The sequence below is a fragment of the Typopeltis vanoorti genome, chromosome 1, assembly GCF_054136105.1.
Source record: "Typopeltis vanoorti isolate ZY-2024b chromosome 1, IOZ_Tvanoo_1.0, whole genome shotgun sequence".
Lineage (NCBI taxonomy): Eukaryota > Metazoa > Arthropoda > Arachnida > Uropygi > Thelyphonidae > Typopeltis > Typopeltis vanoorti.
Window position 1 is genome coordinate 187,840,623 of NC_143549.1, and position 19,193 is coordinate 187,859,815.

At 36.9% G+C, this 19,193-nt stretch overlaps 1 protein-coding gene across 1 annotated transcript in view; it reads right to left on the reverse strand.

Moving 5' to 3' along the window:
- Positions 1–6,015: 6,015 nt before the first annotated feature.
- Positions 6,016–19,193, reverse strand: part of LOC150110713 (uncharacterized) — a 410,078-nt gene continuing 396,900 nt past the window's right edge. The window contains exons 19-20 of the mRNA XM_090395888.1: positions 10,873–10,965; positions 6,016–6,257 (exon numbers count right to left, since the gene is read on the reverse strand). Of these exons, the coding sequence (XP_090252014.1) occupies positions 6,102–6,257; positions 10,873–10,965 (249 nt within the window). The 3' untranslated portion in view covers positions 6,016–6,101. The remainder of the gene's footprint in view (positions 6,258–10,872; positions 10,966–19,193) is intronic.

Sequence of the window (19,193 nt, forward strand, 5' to 3'; positions counted from 1 at the left end):
GATTCCCGCAAGATTCGAATTTTTGTGAACGGCGCAATAAAAAGGAATTCAGGCAAACACGATAAGTAGATTAACAAATGAAATATTTAATATAAGCTATATAACACATACATAAATTTTATTTCTAATTTTAGACAATAGAATCAAGTTAAACATTAGGTCAATCTTCCAAACCTTCACATACACATTCTCAGTTTCTAAGTCACGAAGTTCCTACACTTAATTAAACATAATAGAACTTCCTATCTAATCAGTTTCCACACATTTCTCAGTCATGCTATAAGCACAAAAAATATCGCTGGCACTAATAGCCGTAAATATCTCTCAAGCATTTCTTATCTTCAATTCTCAATTTCGAAGAATTTCCACAGTTAAAGTTAGGTTAAACGTAGCGTAATTAACACTCAATTCTTCATGCATTGAAATAATTCTATATGATAGTCCTTACCAGAATTAGTTCCTAGTACATCAATTACGTTGTGAATATACTTTTAAAATATATTTATTTCACTTAAGAACACATCTATAAGACTTAACCACAGTTAAAATTAAAACACTATTAACCGCGCTTCAGAACTCTAGTCATCAACTGTAGGGTACTTTAATTATCCTTGTTACCACTCATTAACCAATTAAACACTGTGCAGTTCTCCTTAGGGCAAACTAGAAACAAGTCTTAATTCTAGAGCAACTGGGTTTATTCAGAATTCTTCACTGAATGTCCAGCATTTTATATCATCTGATTACGGCATTAATTTCCTTTTATTATTACTGCTGACTTCACCTTCAGCTAACTATAAGATTCACTTCATCTTTGCTCGCATATAAATATTATCCCTTTTAACTTCTGCCCTTGAGAACCTTTCATTTACTTCCACTTCTGTAGTTTATACCCTTGCTTCCTTTCACTTCAAAATTTCCGTTCCAACTCCCTCTTTGTTACCTCTATATAATTTTTTTTATTATCCTTGTCCTAGCTCACACTCTGTTCCACTCGCGCTCGCTTCTTCATGCGTCTCCATGACAACAAATAAAATTGAGCTATTGCATAACTCTAAACTTCTATAACAGAAATAAATAGAGAATATTTACATTTCAATTAATACGCAGTTAAAATTATCAAGTACAAATTCTATAATATTAACATAGTAATAAATAAAATAACTTAATAATATTTAATACAGTATTTTCATTATTAATACATATCTTTGAATAATTAATTTAATATTAGACAAAATTAAGGTAGTTATATGAATATTTAATTGTAAAATAAGTGATTTACATTAAATAATATTTACAAGTTTTGCCTATGTGATGGAAGATCATGTTGGATTCTGAAACAAATAATAATTACTTCAATCTCTATATAATCAGAATCCAACAGTGTGAAAGGCCTGTCTGGTGAATGCCTTTGCATGTTGCAGATGCAAATGCAATTCATCTTGTGAATCAACCGCATATGTACTGTAATTCAGGCTAAAGAAGGACCAACACAGTATTAAATAAATTTAAGTGGCCGGTGTGTGCATATGTATATATATGCTCATTTTCGCATATTTGTAATCATGTCATAATACTATTTCATTAATGATCAGTATCACACTGAAAATGATGTGGGCAGACTTTTTTTTTTTCCATTTGATCATGTGTAATTTGCAACATTTTGGTGTATTTCTGATCTGAAATCTGGTGTGAAGAACAGAAATCAACTTTACCAATAGTATAATTTTATGGCAAAATCAAAACCACATCACACTGATGTTGGCATGTATTTCTAGTTTAACATGAGAACTTCTTCAAAACAACAGAAATAATGTTTTTGCATTTTATTTTATTAACTTTAAATTCACTTTAATTCTATATGTTCCATGTATTTCCAAGTACTATTTTTTAATTCTAATATTTGGAACTATTCCTCAAAACCATTTTAAAAGGCATGTGCATACTGAGTTTTTGTATATGTTAAACTGACCTTGCAATCCAACTGTCTGAGTTTTTTGTTTTTTTTAACTTCCAACTAAAGTATGTCAAAACTAATCATACTATGTATAAATGGCAACAAAGCTTAAGGCATTCTAATGTGAAAGATAAAAGTTTGATCAGATTAAGCAAACTGGCATATTCCAATCAACTTTCATTAAAGTAAATTCATATATATATGGTATGAGACAGGTTGTTGACTTCATATCAGTTGTCTTAGTATCCCATACTACAAAAACATTATGAGAAAGAAATTATTACCCAGCCCAGTTTTAATTGGATCTCATTTGTGGGAGCCAGATTCAAAAGGATATAAGGTGAGACAAAAGTCATGCATTTTCCATAAGTAGAAAAAAAAGTTGTATCACCTTATAATTAAATACTGTGGATGAGAAAAAACATTTGAAATGTTTTTCTACTTGGTTACAACATATGTTTGCAATGAAATTTATATTCTTGTTTTAATTCTATATCCAAACATAATGGGGAAACTAAAGCAATTGATGTAACATCAACAGCCTGTATATACAAGTAGTCAATAAGATAATATGTACTTGAACTTATGATTAGAGATAGGATTAAAACAAGAACATAATTTCTTGTCAAGTATACACTGTAACCAAGCAGAAAAACATTCCACAACTATAGCAAACTCACAGGAACGTTTATTATAATGAAATTGTGAAAGAATATTTGTTATCAGCAATGGTAAGTTGTATACCACGAGTGAAGAAGAGGGCGCAATTTGGAGTAAAGTGGATGACAAACAATATTAAACAGGAATTGCATGCGAAAAAGAGGCTATGGAAGAGATATAAGGAGACAGGTGAAGAGATGCATGAGGAATATAAGACACAGGCCAGAAGAGTGACTCATGTGGTAAGGAAAGCGAAACTGGAATACGAGAGGAGATTGGCCCTAAGATCCAAAGAAAATCCTAGGGAATTTTTTAGCTATGTGGCCAGTAGGAGGAGAAATGACTGTGGAAGAATGATATTGTGGGATAAAAATGGGAATAGAGTGACTGATGCAGAGGACATAGTGGAATTGTTCAATGAACACTTTATTGGAGTATTTCATCCTAGAGGAGTCAGTTTTAATGCTAGAGGGATAGGACTGGTACGAGGTCTGGAGGTACAGGAAGAGAGTGTGTTTCAGATACTGAGTACTCTGGATGTCAGTAAAGCTGTTGGACTGGATGGTATTTCGCCACGAGTTTTGAGAGAATGTGCTAGGGAATTGACAATACCTTTAACGTAGCTTTTCAATGAAAGTCTGGCTTTGGCAAAGGTGCCCAGGGAATGGAAGGAAACTAAGATAGTGCCATTGCATAAGGGTGGTAACAGACTGGAAGTGTCTAATTATAGGCCAGTCTGTGTGTCATCAGTAGTTGTTAAGATCTTGGAGAAAGTAGTGAGGGACCGTGTACAGCATTGGGCAGATGAGGGTAATGTTATCTGTGAGAATCAACATGGATTTGTGAAAGGACGCTCTTGTTTTAGCAATATGCTAGCCTTTTATAATAAAGTTACAAGAGCATTAGATGAGGGAAAGGCATATACTGCAATTTTCTTAGACTTGGCGAAGGCATTTGACAGGGTGCCATATGATAAGCTGATATTTAAGTTGCAGCACATGGGTCTGGATGTCAGATTGGTCAACTGGATTCAGGATTGGCTGTCTGATAGGTATCAGAGAGTTGTGTATGGTGGAGCAGTTTCCAGGAGGCAGAGGGTTACAAGTGGGGTCCCACAGGGCTCAGTACTAGGACCTATATTGTTTAACCTTTATATCAATGACATAGCCAGTGGATTGCAGGGGGATATTCAGTTGTTTGCGGATGATGCGAAGCTTGGAAGGATTATTAGTAATAGTGCAGATGTGGTAGCCCTGCAAGAGGATTTAAATAAGCTAGATAGATGGGCAAATGAATGGGGGTGTCAGTTTAATGCAGCAAAATGTAAGGTCTTGAGGTTTGGGAAACATCGATGGGATGCTGCATACTCTATGGGAGGAGTTATACTAGAGGAAGTAGGGGAGACAAGAGATCTGGGGTTGATGATTGATAGAAACCTGAAGTTTAGGGGACATATTGCAAAGGTGGTGAAGGTAACACAGAGGATTGCTGCTATTATGAGAAGGACACTGACCTGCAGAGATAAGAGGGTTATCATTCCGTTGTATAAGTCTCTGATCAGACCACACTTGGACTATTGTTCTCAGATTTGGTCCCCAGGATTTGAAGGGGATAAATTAACTGTGGAAAGGATACAAAGACGGATGACAAAGATGGTTTCAGGACTGTACAAGGATAGTTATGAGGATCGGCTGAGAGAATGTGGACTGCAGAGTTTGGTGGATAGAAGGAGAGGTGATATGATTGAGACTTTTAAACTGTTGAGAGGTGGTTACAGGGTTGACACTGGGGAGTTCTTTCGCTTGGTTGATCAGCGGGAAGGAGTGATGACAAGAGGCCATCCCTGGAAGTTACGAAAGGAAACTGTGAGCAAGAGGGTAAGGAGTGGTTTCTTTGTGTGGAGGGTGGTTGAGCCGTGGAATGCATTGCCTGATGGAGTGGTGGGAGCGAGAACGGTCAGTGGGTTTAAGGAGTGGTATGATAAACTTTGTGTTTCTCAGGGGGGACTTCCCCTCGATGAGTCTTGACAGACTTTGTCTTAGAAAGGACCTCCCTCGATGAGTCTTTTGACTCCTTGGAGGCCTGAATAATAATAATAAATTCCTTTAGTATAGAACTGAAGCTCTGGGACTTTAATAGTTAGAGTGAGCGAGTTAATTAGCAGCAATTTCCATAGTGAAAGCTGATTTAACAAGGATAAGTAAGAAATTATCTGTAATGTAATTATGAAAGAAAGCCATGTTTCTTTCATAATTTCTCCACGTTTCTTTTCCACAATTTTTCTGTCTCTTTTCAAGTATGCTTGTATAAATCTTACCTGAAACACTTAGTAGAGAAATTTCTCTGTAATTCTCACTTTCAATTTTATTTCCTTTTATTTTTTTTTTTTTATAGAAGTACTATAAAGGTTCTACTCAGAGCTTCTGAGTAGGCCCCCTGAATTATGCAGTATAGCCACTGCAAAACTTTCATACCTCCATACTTAAGCATTTCTAGTCAAATAGATATCATCTACTCAAGCTGCCTTTCACATTTCAAGTTCTTGATGGCTTTTTCAAATTTAAATATTGATATATATTCCTATAATATTAAAGGTGATGTGGAGATATCCCAGTTATTTGGCTTTGACCCTTAAGTGACTATATGAGCATATTCATATACTCAAAAATGACCAAGAAGTGTCGATGACTAAGAATAATCAGAATGCCATGTACATGAATGATAAAATTGCCAATCTGCATGCTTCGTCTTGACAACATGCAGATGCTGAACATTATTGTTTAAGGTTCTGGAGCATCATCATCATACAGTCAAATCTCACTATAGCAAACCACATCATAACAAACTACCAAAGACTCCTAACCAGTCAAAATGCTATTCTAAAGAAAAGTCACTATAATAAACTATCCACTAAGATCCCTGTGAGTAGACTGTAGTGGAGACCTTTGCTTGCACACTGCTGAATGAAGTGAATTACAAACCAGAGGGACAATTATATAGCTGTTATGCTAATTTTAATAAACACTTTCTCATTAGATTCATATAGGGGCAAAATTGCAAACATGAATGCTGATTCACTTTGATTATTAAAATAGTTGTTCTTTGAATATTTATTATGTGCTATCATTAGTGAAAGGCATTAAACAGTTTAGAACAAATACTATTTTGTGATAACTTATTCATATTATGAATAATGAGCACCATAAAAAAATCATGTAGAGTTCATTAGGTAAGTGTCATCTCTTCAATTATGTAAAGTTATAGCAAATACATCATTGTGTAACTTGTTAATATGAGAACTGAATCTTTCTAAACAAGATCCACAGAGATAAATTCATAATCATCTTATGATGTTTCAAGAATTTGAATCCCTCCTCACAACTTTAGAGAGTAATAAAAAAAAAGCAAATATAAAAGTTTTATTTAGGTAACACAGTGTACAAAATATCTCATTTCAACTTAGAGAATTCTGTAAAAATCATTCTTACAAGTCTAAATTCCTTTTAAAAGATTCATTAAAAACACTTGCATAAGAATTCTTCAGAAAATACACATATTTTTGGAGGCTCTGATTACTTGCTTGTGCTTGGTCCAGATTATCTTGTAATAGCTGAAGTTTTTTGTTGAACTTATATTCAATCTAAATATAGAAAATAAAACAACATATAACTATACAGAAAGGCTTATGTGTTCCTCACACATGTTGAATTAGATTTTGATGGTATTGATGCGAACACAGATTGTTAAGAAAATAACTATTTATTAACTTAAAAGCTAATATATCCAGCATCTTCAGAGCACAAACACAGTTTGTTACAATAGCAAGACAACTACAATCCGGTGTAACAGTGTGGTTAGTATAAGTAATTGCAGTGTGCAACACAAGACTAAAGTCCTAATTAGGCACCATCTAAGTTATAAAAAAAAATGCATTTGCTATTTGGCCACATGGCCCAGACACATTGAATACATTTTTACTGCACATCTAAATAGCTGCAGGCACCCTAAAATCCACTTTACAATGGAACTAGAAGCCAATGACTACCTGGACACACTGATAACACATTTTCCAGAAGGTTCCTTAACGTTCTCGGTTTATAGAAACCCACACATACAGGGAGATATTTACACAAACAATTGCACCAGCACCCTTCTCAACAATATGATATCTTAAAAACATTAACCCATAGAGCTAGTGCAATCTGTGCCAATGACATTGCTCTCACTACTGAACTTTCTCACCTTCTTCACCAATGGCTATAATCCCGTTAAGATAGATAAAAATGCTAACCAGAAATCCCCCCCCCCCCCACTATCTACCATACAAGACTACAACCATCCCATCCATTAAAGGCACTGAAAAGATATCTAGGATGCTTAACAAATACCAACTGCACACCATATTTAAAACCTTATGTGAAATTGGCAACTCTCATCTGTTCACCTGAGGACAGATTCACTCCTTTATCACATCCAGATGAAGTGCCCTGTTCATGTCATCGAGCCCATTACGGACATCTGCCTCAGTGAATACAAAAAATATATCTGGCACTTTTGCTATGGCAAGTCAGGTCTGGCAGACCATGATTTGGATATCCCAGCACACAGGATCAATTGAAAAAACAAAAGTACTGCACAGAAGCTTCAAGTCAGAGAGGTTGTTCCTGGAATCAACAGAAGCCTTAAAACATATTCCAAACCTTAACAAGTATGGCTGTATAAATCTACCCAAGATTTGGGAGACAGTCCAAATTAATATTTATTTACTTTTTTCAAAACTTGCAAAAACTACTATTTAGACTATTTTTTTAAATTTTTATTATAACTTAGATGGTGCCTAATTAGGATTTCAGTCTTGTGTTGCACGCTGCAACTACTTATACTAGCCCCACTGTTACACCGGATTGTGGTTTTCTTGCTATTGTAACAAAGAGTGTTTGTGTGCTCTGAAGCTGCTGGATATAATACCAGCGGAATATTAGCTTTTAACAATCTGTGTTCACATCAATACTGTTAAAATCCAATTCAACATAGAAACATCAAATAATATCTCTTTCTCTATATATATATATATGAATACACATACACTACCATGGGCAAGGTGCATCGTGCCATGTAATGAGTCATGTTTGTAGCCAGTATAAATTGGAGGAATATATAATGCTCCCAAGTCAGTGCGACTGCATTGGGGTGAGAAGGGAATTAATGGAGTTTGAAAGAGGCAGAGTGATAGGATGCCATATCTGTTTGTTGAATTGGGCCATCCCAGGTCAACAATCAGTGATACCATACTGAGATAGCAGCACAGGAGTTAACTACAAGTGCTACCCACACTCACTGAATGTGACCATAGGGGGTGCTTGTCGGCTGATGCTTTGAATGCAGAGTTCCAGAGATTGACTGGGACAGGAATCTGCACAAACCATTGAGAATTATAACAAGGGTTTCCATGGGAGGAATGCAATATGCAAGCCCCCATATTACTCAAACCAACATCCAACATGGAACCTTGGAAAGCTATATCATAGAGCAATCATGCTATGCCCTTTACCGAGACAGGTGTTTCGGTAAAGGGTGTAGCATGATTGCTACAATTCACTGTGAAAAGAGTTACTGGGCATAGTGAATAACCCTAACTATGAAATCTGGAGGTGGTTCTGGTTTGGCCTCTGTTTGTGATGCCACAAACATTGAACTCCAAGACATATATATGAACATTCTGCTGGTGAATGCAATGCCTCCTACTTTTGTGGCATTTCTATAGAACTGACTATAGTCTCCTTCAACAAGACTATGCACCATGTCATAAGGCTGCTGCTGCTGTAACTGCATGGTTTGTAGACACAAACGTCACCACACTTGTCTGGCTTCCATACTGAACATCTATTTGATGAACTAGAGCATCAGTTGAGGTCAACGGGTGTCCATCCTACAACAGTTCAGAACCTCATTACATGCCTACAGGAAGAATGGTCCAAAATTCCCATTGATCGCTATCATATGCTTGTGGAAAGCATGTTCCAAAGGATTGCTGCAGTCATCACAATGAAAGGAGGTCCTACATCTTAAGGTGGGCACCATGGCATCTGCTCTCCTTTACACATAACAAAATTTAAGCAGGCCTGGATTACGATCTAGTTCATATCAAACATCTTGATATCAGTATGTTACTGTGTGCGACGAGATCTCGGAACCAGTACCTTGATTCATTTACGTATAAGACGAGGTTATGGCTATGAATCCTCAATACATCTGCTAGGTGAGTATTGACATTTTTTAACTTTAAGTATCCTGCTTGTCTTCTTCTGAGGAATTTTCAATACATTTCCAGTCTTTCCAACGCTATGATGTAGTGATTGCTGTGTAAGTAGGGCTGCAATTCCTGGGAGAATAAACATCTAACTGTTCTCTTGGATGTTGAGCATTTATAAACCTTATCACACACCCTCACAGTATTTCCAGTCTATTACAAGATTCACTCTTCTATGTTCCTTTGGATATTATGGAAAGGAGATAGGACAAGAATAAGAAACCCCAAGCCCTGCATATCTCCCAAAGTACCATTATGACAGGAGGGGGTACCCAAAAAAAACCAGAATCTGAACTTGGTGTATTTGTGCATTTTCTAGTTACAGATGATGCCACTAAGCATCGTGAGTATGCAGTTTCATGCCAGTCTGGCAAGTGACATCATCCTGTGAACTGGTTCGTTTTCTGGCTGCTTTTTTGTTAGTGCTTACAAGCAAGTTTGGTGATTTTGTGATGGCTGACCACAAGGAAAAGAGAATGTGTGTGAAATTTTTTCTTTAGGATAAAACTTCAGCTGAAACTATTGTTATATTTCGGCATGCCTTTAAAGATGATGCTTTAGATAAAATGCAGGTCAATGAGTGGTTTTTCCTGTTTCAAAAATTGGGACATATCAGTTGAAGACCAGCCACAATCAGAAACATTTTTATCCCAACATTTTGAGAAGACTGTGGTAGTGTGCAATGAAAATAGCCAGAAATATGGAGTAGTGGAGATTGGTTGCTTCACCATGACAATGCCTCAACCCACATGGTCTTGTCTGTCCAACAGTTCTTAAAGAAAAACAACATGGCAGTTGTTCTCCACCCTTCCTCCATCCTTTTTTTTATTCCCACGGATAATGAAAACCATGAAAGGGCAGCGATTCTTTATTGTAGACGAAGCGAAAGAAAAGTTGCTGGAGGCCATAAACAGTATTCCAGTTGAACAGTTCCAGAACCATTGGGAAAAGTGCATTAGCTCACACGGAAGGAAGGAGATAGAATATGGTATTATAAACTTTAAATTCTTTTTTAAATAATTCCATTTATTTTTGGGTACCCCTCTTATATATTGAAGTATGTTTGGTGGAGGAAAATCAATTTGATGTTGTGGGGCAGCATTAGTTTCGATTCAGTCTCCTGTTTTACTGGGCCGTGGAATCCTGGAATCCTCATACATGTAATGTGGTGACACAGAAGGGAAATGTCATGATTAGTGAGGTGTAGCTGTTAAGTATTTAATCTCTAGATTTTGGATGAATCTGATGAAATTTTCAATTTGTGAAGGAATAATTGTTTATCCTGCTTATTGTAAATGTTTTTCTAAATTTATTTGTAAATAAGACAATACCAGGCAGCACAAATTCTTCAAACCATGCCCACACCACCCAAGAATGGCCAGTAGGCTGGTGCCCAAAGTGTTGACCACAGAACATCCTGAAGCCTGAGTTATCCAAGCAGTACAAGGCCTGGTAAATCACAAAGATGAATGGAGCTTACTCATCACTAGCAAAGCCATGGATAGGACGGAAAGCTGGTGAGTGATCACTGATGCACAGGAGGAAGAGTGAAGGTGAAAATATATGCAAAAATCTTGTCTCACTTTCAGATGAAAAAGTCCTTACACATCTTAGTCGGGATTCATACCAAGTATTTTCAACTGAGAGGCAATTGTTATACTGAATGCTTTCTTAAACCAATAAACATGACAATCTACAGAAGCACATCAAATGCAAGGTCCTACAAATTTAGTCATGATACTGGCAAAGGAAAAAAATATCTCAACTTCCAGCTACTGGTCATTCATCAGTCCATCATTTGTATGAGATGATGCAGGATATTTGCAAACACAGACTCACTTTACCACATGATATACTGAATGATTATTTCAAAGTTAATTCTTTGCATTTGTAGAACTGGTATGTTTACACCAATAATATTCTAACATTACTAAATAAGAATTACCTCCTCTTTGTCTCTTTGGACTTCAAGGAAATTGGCCTTTGAAAATTCCAGCTCTTTTTCTAATGATGAAATTTTGACGTTACTTACTTTTTCCTTTAAAGAAAGAATAAAAAATAAAGGGCTAAAATATATACTTAATATATTTTTAACCAAGTCCAGAGTATCACTAATGATAGCTGATAATACATATACAGTCATACCCCGAGTTACACAGTTTCATATATGTACGTATTCCCATCCCGCTTCACCACTAGTCCTATCTTTCCAGTGGCAGTCACATATGCTGTGAACAAGCACTGACATGTTCCACACGGTCTCCATTCATACACGATTTTTATAGTCTACAAACCTTGCAATTGTTTAATGTTATGTTCTTGATAAAAATTTTATCACATAAAAAATAATAATGTTGTTCAAAGGAAGCAAATTCGATTCCTCTACAGCTAGCAAGAAAAGAAAAACATCGACTTTGGAAACAAAACTCAACATTATTAAGGATTTTGAAATTCGAATGAAAATTTGTGAGCTAGCAAAGAAGTTTGCTCTACAGGAATCCACAGTAAGAACAATCATAAAAGAAAGGTTTACAGATTTTGGAGGACATAGATTCTAACGAGGAATGAATTGTAGCCACAAGTTAAGGAATAAAAAAATCATTATGAAGAAATTTGCTATGAAGAAATTTTGCGTGACAAGAAAAAGACATGCCATCAGAAGAATGTATTATATTTTATGAAACCATTGACATCGAAATAACTTTCTTTTTTTTTTATGTACGAAAAACTACAATTATGATTATATTTCTTAAAAAATATAGGTGTTTTTGTAAACCTTTGGTCCCAATCAACTAATATTTTATATGTTTGTATGCAAAATTATACCTGAGTTACGCAAATTCGACTTACGCGCTTTTTGTTGGTCCCACCCACCGCGTAACTTCGAGGTATGACTGTACAAGATTAAAAAAAATTTTCAAGTTTGTTAGATACAAAAATAAAGCACAAATGAAAATAAAAAGATATTTACAATATAAACTTACTTAATTTGAAGCTGAAGGGACTATAACTTATCAATTTTAAACTATATAAAAAAATCCTATAAAACCTACTAGATATGTATGTGTGTGATATTTGAGCATGACAACCATACCTGCACAGTGCAGACAAGAAAATCCTTTATACGTTGTTATCAGAGAGTTTTGCTCTCATGCCTGCCAAAGATTATAATTTTTTTTAAAAAAATTTTTATTCACATACCTATTTGTATTCGCATAATATATATATAGGATGTTTTCTTCGTGACCTAACTGACCAAATGGATAGACTCCATAGATACCTTTAGATGAATTTCATTGATCAGTATGAAACTATTATTCTACTTATTAGAGGCCTAAGTGATGACTTGAAAAGCCTCCATGTTTGATTTCCTAAGCGGATTTTTGAAATATCTAGCCCCATCCATGTTACTATCTGTGCAACAGTTACAACTTTTTTGTAGATGGACATATGAGGGTGGTCTGAAAAGTTCTCGGCCTAACAATAAAAAAAAACGAATTTATAATTTAGTAATAAGTAATAAATACAAATTATTTGTATTTTTCAACATAATCTCCCTTAAGACTAATACATTTATTCCAGCGCCATTATCCCATCCCTGTAGTGGTTCTCAGTACGATCTGCAAAATACCCTTCTACAGCTGCAATCACCTCTTGATTCAAAGAAAAACGCTGACCAGTGAGGAAGAGTTTTAATTTTGGGAAGAGACAGAAGTCAGAGGGAACCAAATCTGGGGAATAGGGTGGATGTTCCAACAATTCATAATGCAGATCCATTAATTTTCCCACTGCCAAAACACCTTTGTGGGCAGGTGCATTGTTCTGATGAAAGCTGATTTTTTTCTTCTGCAAACAGGGTCTTTTCTCATGAATTTTTTCATCTAGTCTGGTTAAAAGATCGGAATAATATTCCCTGGTTATTATTTTACCCTTTTCAAGATAATCAATAAACAAAATGCCTTTAGCATCCCAAAACACCCATGCCATGACCTTTCCTATTGATGGAACTGACTTTGTCTTCTTTGTTTTGACTGATGTTTGAATTCTGGTGTGTAATGGCGAATCCAAGTCTCATCCATAGTAATAAATATTACTTATAAATTTTAACAAGAATTTATAAGTAATAAATTCTTGTTAAAATGCTCCAAGCACTGTTCAGAAATTTTCATGCAAGTGCGTTTTTGATCTGCTGTGAGTAAGCGTGACATTGCAATTCTTCATGCAAAATATATCCTATACTTTCTTTTGAAATGCCTATAGTCTCAGCAATTTCATGCACTTTGACTCGCCGGTCATCTAATACCACATCGTGCACTTGATCAATGATTTCTGGGGTTGTTACACTTTTTGGATGTCCTTAACATGGATCATCTTGAAGACTGGTACGGCCATGTTTAAACTCGGCAGCCCATTTCTTAATTGTTGAAAATGAAGGAAGAGAGTGCCCATAAACTTTTATGAACTTTGAATGAATTTCTTTTGGCACTAAATCTTCTTTTACAAAGAATTTTATAACTGCAAGATACTCAATTTTATCCATTTCAAGGGATACAGACAACACTTTTGCTTCAGACAGTGGTATAAAACAAACTACTTGATAGAATGACTTGCAATTTCACATGGATGCTTATGACAGATGTACCAATTTAAAAAAAAAAATCGTGATAGTGTTGCCATCTATGGTTGAGGCTGAGAACTTTTTCAGAACACCCTCATAAAAACAACAAAATGATCACTCATTCTATGTCACACCATGCTGCTACTATTTCTTCCTATCCAGCTTGAGAGAGCATAAATCCTCTGCTATCATCAACAGATTCTGCTCCCTTCTACTGTCTCATCATCATGTTTCTATTCTCATATAAAATATACTCCTCGATCTCTATTCCTATCATACATTATTTTCATTAACCATGTTTCACTTATACCAATAATATTCAGACAACTCAACCTCAGTAACACACACTTTTCCTTCATGTGGAATTAGAGGGCTGGTAAGTATGAAAAGCTTTGGAGGTTGCTTGGATCAGTGTTATGGTATGTATAACTGCAAGGGCTGTATGTTGATAGTGCATGGGGAGTGGTAAATCAGTGTTTGAGGGAGGCAATGGTAGACTGCATACCTAACGTCAGGAGAGTAAATCAAGTGGGAGTAAAATGGATGAATATCATCAAGATGAAGCTGGAAAAAAAAATTACGGAGGGAATTTAAGGAGAAAGGTGACCTGCAGGTACTAGTGTGGTAAGAAAGGCAAAAGCAGATAAGAAAGAAAGTTAGCAATGCAGGCTAAGGAGAATCGCAATTGATATCCTGCAAGTAAAAGAAAGAATGTATATGGCAGAATGATTTTAATGAATGCTGATGGTAGGGAGGTAATTGAGGGATGATATTGCAGGAATGAGAGAGCCAAAGGCTTATACAGGAACTGAAGTAAATGAAATGGAGATGCATAGCATATTACAGAACCTCAATGAATACAGCCGTGGGATTAGATGGTATATCAGCTTGAGGTTTACGTGAGGCCACAAGGGAATTATCAGTGCCCTTGACCATATTGTTTAATCTAAGTCTCAGCTCTGGATTAGTCCCGAGGGGGTGGAAAGAGGGGAAAATAGTCCCATTGCATAAAGGAAGCTCTAAGATAAATGGAATTAGGATACTGTATGGGGGGGGGGGGGGGAGCATGGTTTTGTGAAGGGTAGGTCTTGCCTGAGTAGCTAGCTGAGTTGGATAAAGGTAATGGGTTTGCAGTAACATTGCTGAATTTTGCAAAGGCCTTTGAGAGGATACAACATGGAATTCTAATCAGTAAAGTGGGGATGAATAGAGGATTGGTGAAATGGATAGGAGGGTGGTTAACAGAGAGTAGTTTATTCAGGAGTAGAGTCCAAAAGAAGACCTGTGACTAGTGGTCTGATGCAGGGTTCTGTTTTTGGACCGCTACCGTTTAATTTGTTCATTAATGATATACGAAAGGATCTGAGAGGAACTGTTCAGTTATTTGCTGATGATGCAAAGTTAGGTAGAGCAATAGTTAATACAGATGATGTCAGTTCAATGTTGCAAAGTGGAAGGTTATGCATTTTGGGGTAAAAAAAGATTACCAGCTGTATACCACACTGGTGGAACTGTACTCCAGGAAATTGACAAAGCCAGAGACTTGGGGGTGTTGGTAGATAGGGAGCATATAGCAAAAGTGGCTAAAGTAGTTCAACAGATCACTCGGTTACTGCAGAATACTTTGACAAGCAGGTTATTGACCCTCGATAAGACACCAGGATTTCTCAGTGATGATGATCCAAAGGCGAATGACCGAAATGGTAGCAGAGTATATTAAATGAACCTTATGAGAACAGGTTGAAGATTTGTGGGTCACAGAAACTGGTTGATAGGCAGACAAGGAGTGATATGATTGAGAAATACAAATTACTGAAGAGTTTTTACAAGATTAATTCAGAGGAAAATTTTCAGAACAGGTCTGGTGATTATTATTATTATTATTCCGGGCAACTCCAAGGAGTCGACAGACTCATCGAGGGAGGTCCTAACATCATGTCAAAAACAACTATTCGACATTCACACAGTATCTATCACACCTTGCCTTGAACTCATTCACGGTCGTAGCACTCACAACACTCTGGCAGCTTATTCCACTCATTCACCACTCTCCAAGTAAAAAACCTAACTCTAACACCCTTGTCAACCACATTCTTGCCCAGCTTCCATGCATGGCCCCTAGTCCTCCCACTACCAGTCCTATTTTCAAAAATATCTTCTGGATTAATCTCATAGAAACCCTTCAGTAATTTGAATGTCTCAATCATATCACCCCCTCTTCCGCCTATCGACCAATTTCTGTAACCCACAAATCTTCAACCTATTCTCATAAGGTTCATTCCACAAACTTCATTCCCTTGTGCCCATAACTGGGCACAGTGGTCCAGATGGTGTCTTATCAAGGCTCGATACAGCAGAACCACAACTTGTTTGTCTCTGCATGTTAAAGTATTTTTCAGAAGCCACGTGCGTGATTTGATGAGCTGATTTAGCCACTTTTGCGATGTGCCCCCTAAACTTCAATTCCCTATCCACCAACACTCCCAAATCCCTGGCCTCATCAATCTCCTGGAGTACGGTTCCACCAATGTGATATACTACTGCTATTCTTTTCACCCTAAAGTGCATAACCTTACACTTTAGCACATTAAATTGACATCCATTTTTCCTAGCCCAGTCCTCCAAACTATCCAAATCATCCTGCAAAATTTTGACATCATGTGCATTCACTATTGCTCTACCCAACTTTGCATCATCAGCAAACAAATAAACATTTCCTCTCAGATCCTTACCTATATCATTGATGAACAAATTGAAAAGAAGTGGTTCAAGAACAGAGACCTGCTGCACACCACTAGTCACAAGCCGTCTTTTAGACCCCACTCCTGAATAAACCACTCTCTGGTATCTCTCCTTCAACCACCCTCCTATCCATCTCACCAACCCTATATCCATCCCCATCTGCTCCAGTTTACTGATTAGGGTTCCATGTGGTATCTTGTCAAAGGCCTTGGCAGGGTCCAGTAGAATCACTATAAACCCATTACTCTTATCCAGTTCAGCCGTCACTGTGTTATAAAACGTGAGCAAGTTACTGAGGCATAATCTACCCTTCACAAAACCATGTTGTCCCCCATACAATATCCCATTTTCATCTATCCAATCCTGTATTCTTTCCTTGACTAATTTCTCTAAGACCTTGACAATGATTCCTAATATGCTAATCGGTCGGTAATTTACAACAGCAGTCTTGGAACCACCTTTATGCAGTGGAACTATTTTCCCCTCTTTCCACCCCCTCGGGACTAACCCAGACCCAAGACTCAAATTAAACAAAATGGTCAAGGGTACTGACAATTCTTTAGCCGCTTCTCGTACAACACGAGCTGGTATACCATCCAATCCCACAGATATATTGACATTGAGGTTATGCAATAGACTACTCACCTCCACTTCATTCACCACAATTCCTGTATAATCTACTGGTTCATTCGTTTCTGCAATGTCACCACCTGGATGATATATTCTTGCAAAGTGCTCACTCAGTAACTCAACTATATCAAATGATTCAGTCACCTCCCTACCATTGGCATTCTTTAAAATCATTCTGCCATATACATTTTTCCTTTTACTTGCAACATATCGAAAAAACTGTTTAGGATTCTCTTTAGCCTGCATGGCCAATGTTCTTTCGTAATCCTTTTTTGCTTTTCTTACCACACTCGTTATCCTTCTGGCCTGCACTTTATACTGTTCATGTGCCTGTCGGTCACCATTGTCCTTAAATTCCCTCCATAGTTGTTTATTTTTTTGCAGCTCAAGCTTAATGGTGTTATTCATCCATTTAACCCCTACTTGATTTATTATTCGGAATCTAGGTATACAGTCAGCCATTACTTCATGCAAACACTTCTTAACTGCCTCCCATGCACTATCAACTTCTAGTCCTTGCAGTTATACATGCCATGGCACTGAACCAATCAAACTCCTAAGCTTATCATACTTTCCAACCCGATAATTCCACATGTACCCTGTCTTAATTGTAAATTCCACACCTCTAGCCACCTCCCTAGTCAAGACCCTATGATTACTCTCACCAATTGGTGGTAATGTGGTCATATTTGTTACAGCCAAATCCTCAGATGTAATTACTAGATCAAGCACTCTCTGACCTCTAGTATTTTCCATTACATGCTGTCGCAGATAGTTATCCCTTAATAACCACATAAAATCCAATTCCTAGTGATGAAAGAACTATGGGCCATTCATGGAAACTGAGTAAGAGTGTAGTTAGCAAGGGTGTTAGAACTAGATTTTTTTGCTTGGAGAGTAGTGAATGAGTGGAATAGATTTCCAGAGCCTGTTGTAGGTGCCATGACTGTGAATGAGTTCAAAGCAAAGTATGATAGATACTGCACAAATGTTGGATAGTTCTTGACATGATGTTTAGGGCCTCCCTCGAAGAGTTCAAGGACTTCTTGGAGTTTCACATTATAATAATAATAACAAATCTCTCTCATAAGGAAAAAGAGTTTGTTCAACAGCATTCATAAACAAAAGTAACTCATTTCTGGGTTTGCAATAATCGTAATATGGATGTTTTTTCCCATCTGATTCCATGTGAAGGAGTATCCAGAGCATGGTCTGCCAGTCCCGGCTTGCCATACAGATGATCTCGGATGTAATTTATGTGTTCTTCAAGGTGGATGTTAGCTCATCTACCAGTCTGTCCAAAGTATGCTAAACTCCAGGCACAAGTAACTTTATAAACTCGGATGTTCAAGAGGATGAAGTCAATCTTTAGGAGAACGTATGAAGGTTAGCTAGCTGAATGAAAGGTTTGAAAGTGGCATGAAGATCATATTTGCAGAGAACATTTTCTATATTTTCTGATGTATCTTTAATGTAGGTTTTGCTGTGATTCTGTGTGTAGGAGGGATGGGGGTGCAAATAATATTTTATTTACCGTATATTATCACGTATAATGCGAAAAATTTATGGTAAAAAATACTACTTAAAGTTAGGGGTTCGCATATGCAGATCTTAAAAAATATAACATCTTATTAGATTTGCACACACAATATATACTACCTAATGCCTATGCAACCAAATCTACTTGACCCACTTGCATTCGGCAACTGAGCACATATCGTATCTGCGCTTAAAGCCAGTAACGTAAGTATTGCTAATATCCCGCCCCTTGGCAGGATATTAGCACAGTTAGGTATATCGGTTTAACCACAGTTCATTTTAAATATTATTCGTTAAACAAACCTAGCCTGAAAATGAGCCAACAGAAACGTAAATGTTCATCTTTTGAAGCAGGATTTAAATTGCATGTTGTGCAGTTTGCAGAAGAACATAATAACAGTGTTGCTATGAGAGAATTTGGTATAGCAGAGAGTAATATTAGACTTTGGCGTAAGCAAAAAGACAGTCTTGAAAAAATTCCCAAAACAAAACGTGCCCGTCGTGGAGATGTGGCACCCTTTCCAGAACTCGAAGAAGAGCTAAATGAATGGATTTTGACGCAACGACAAGATGGCATTATAGTAACAAGAAACGCAATTCGTTTTCAAGCTCTACAACTCAAGAATGGTAAATTCAAGGACACACCAGGTATTTCATCTTTTCTTGCTTCGCCTGGGTGGTGCAACAGATTTATGGAATGCAAAGCATTAACATTACGACACCGAACAAAAATTGTG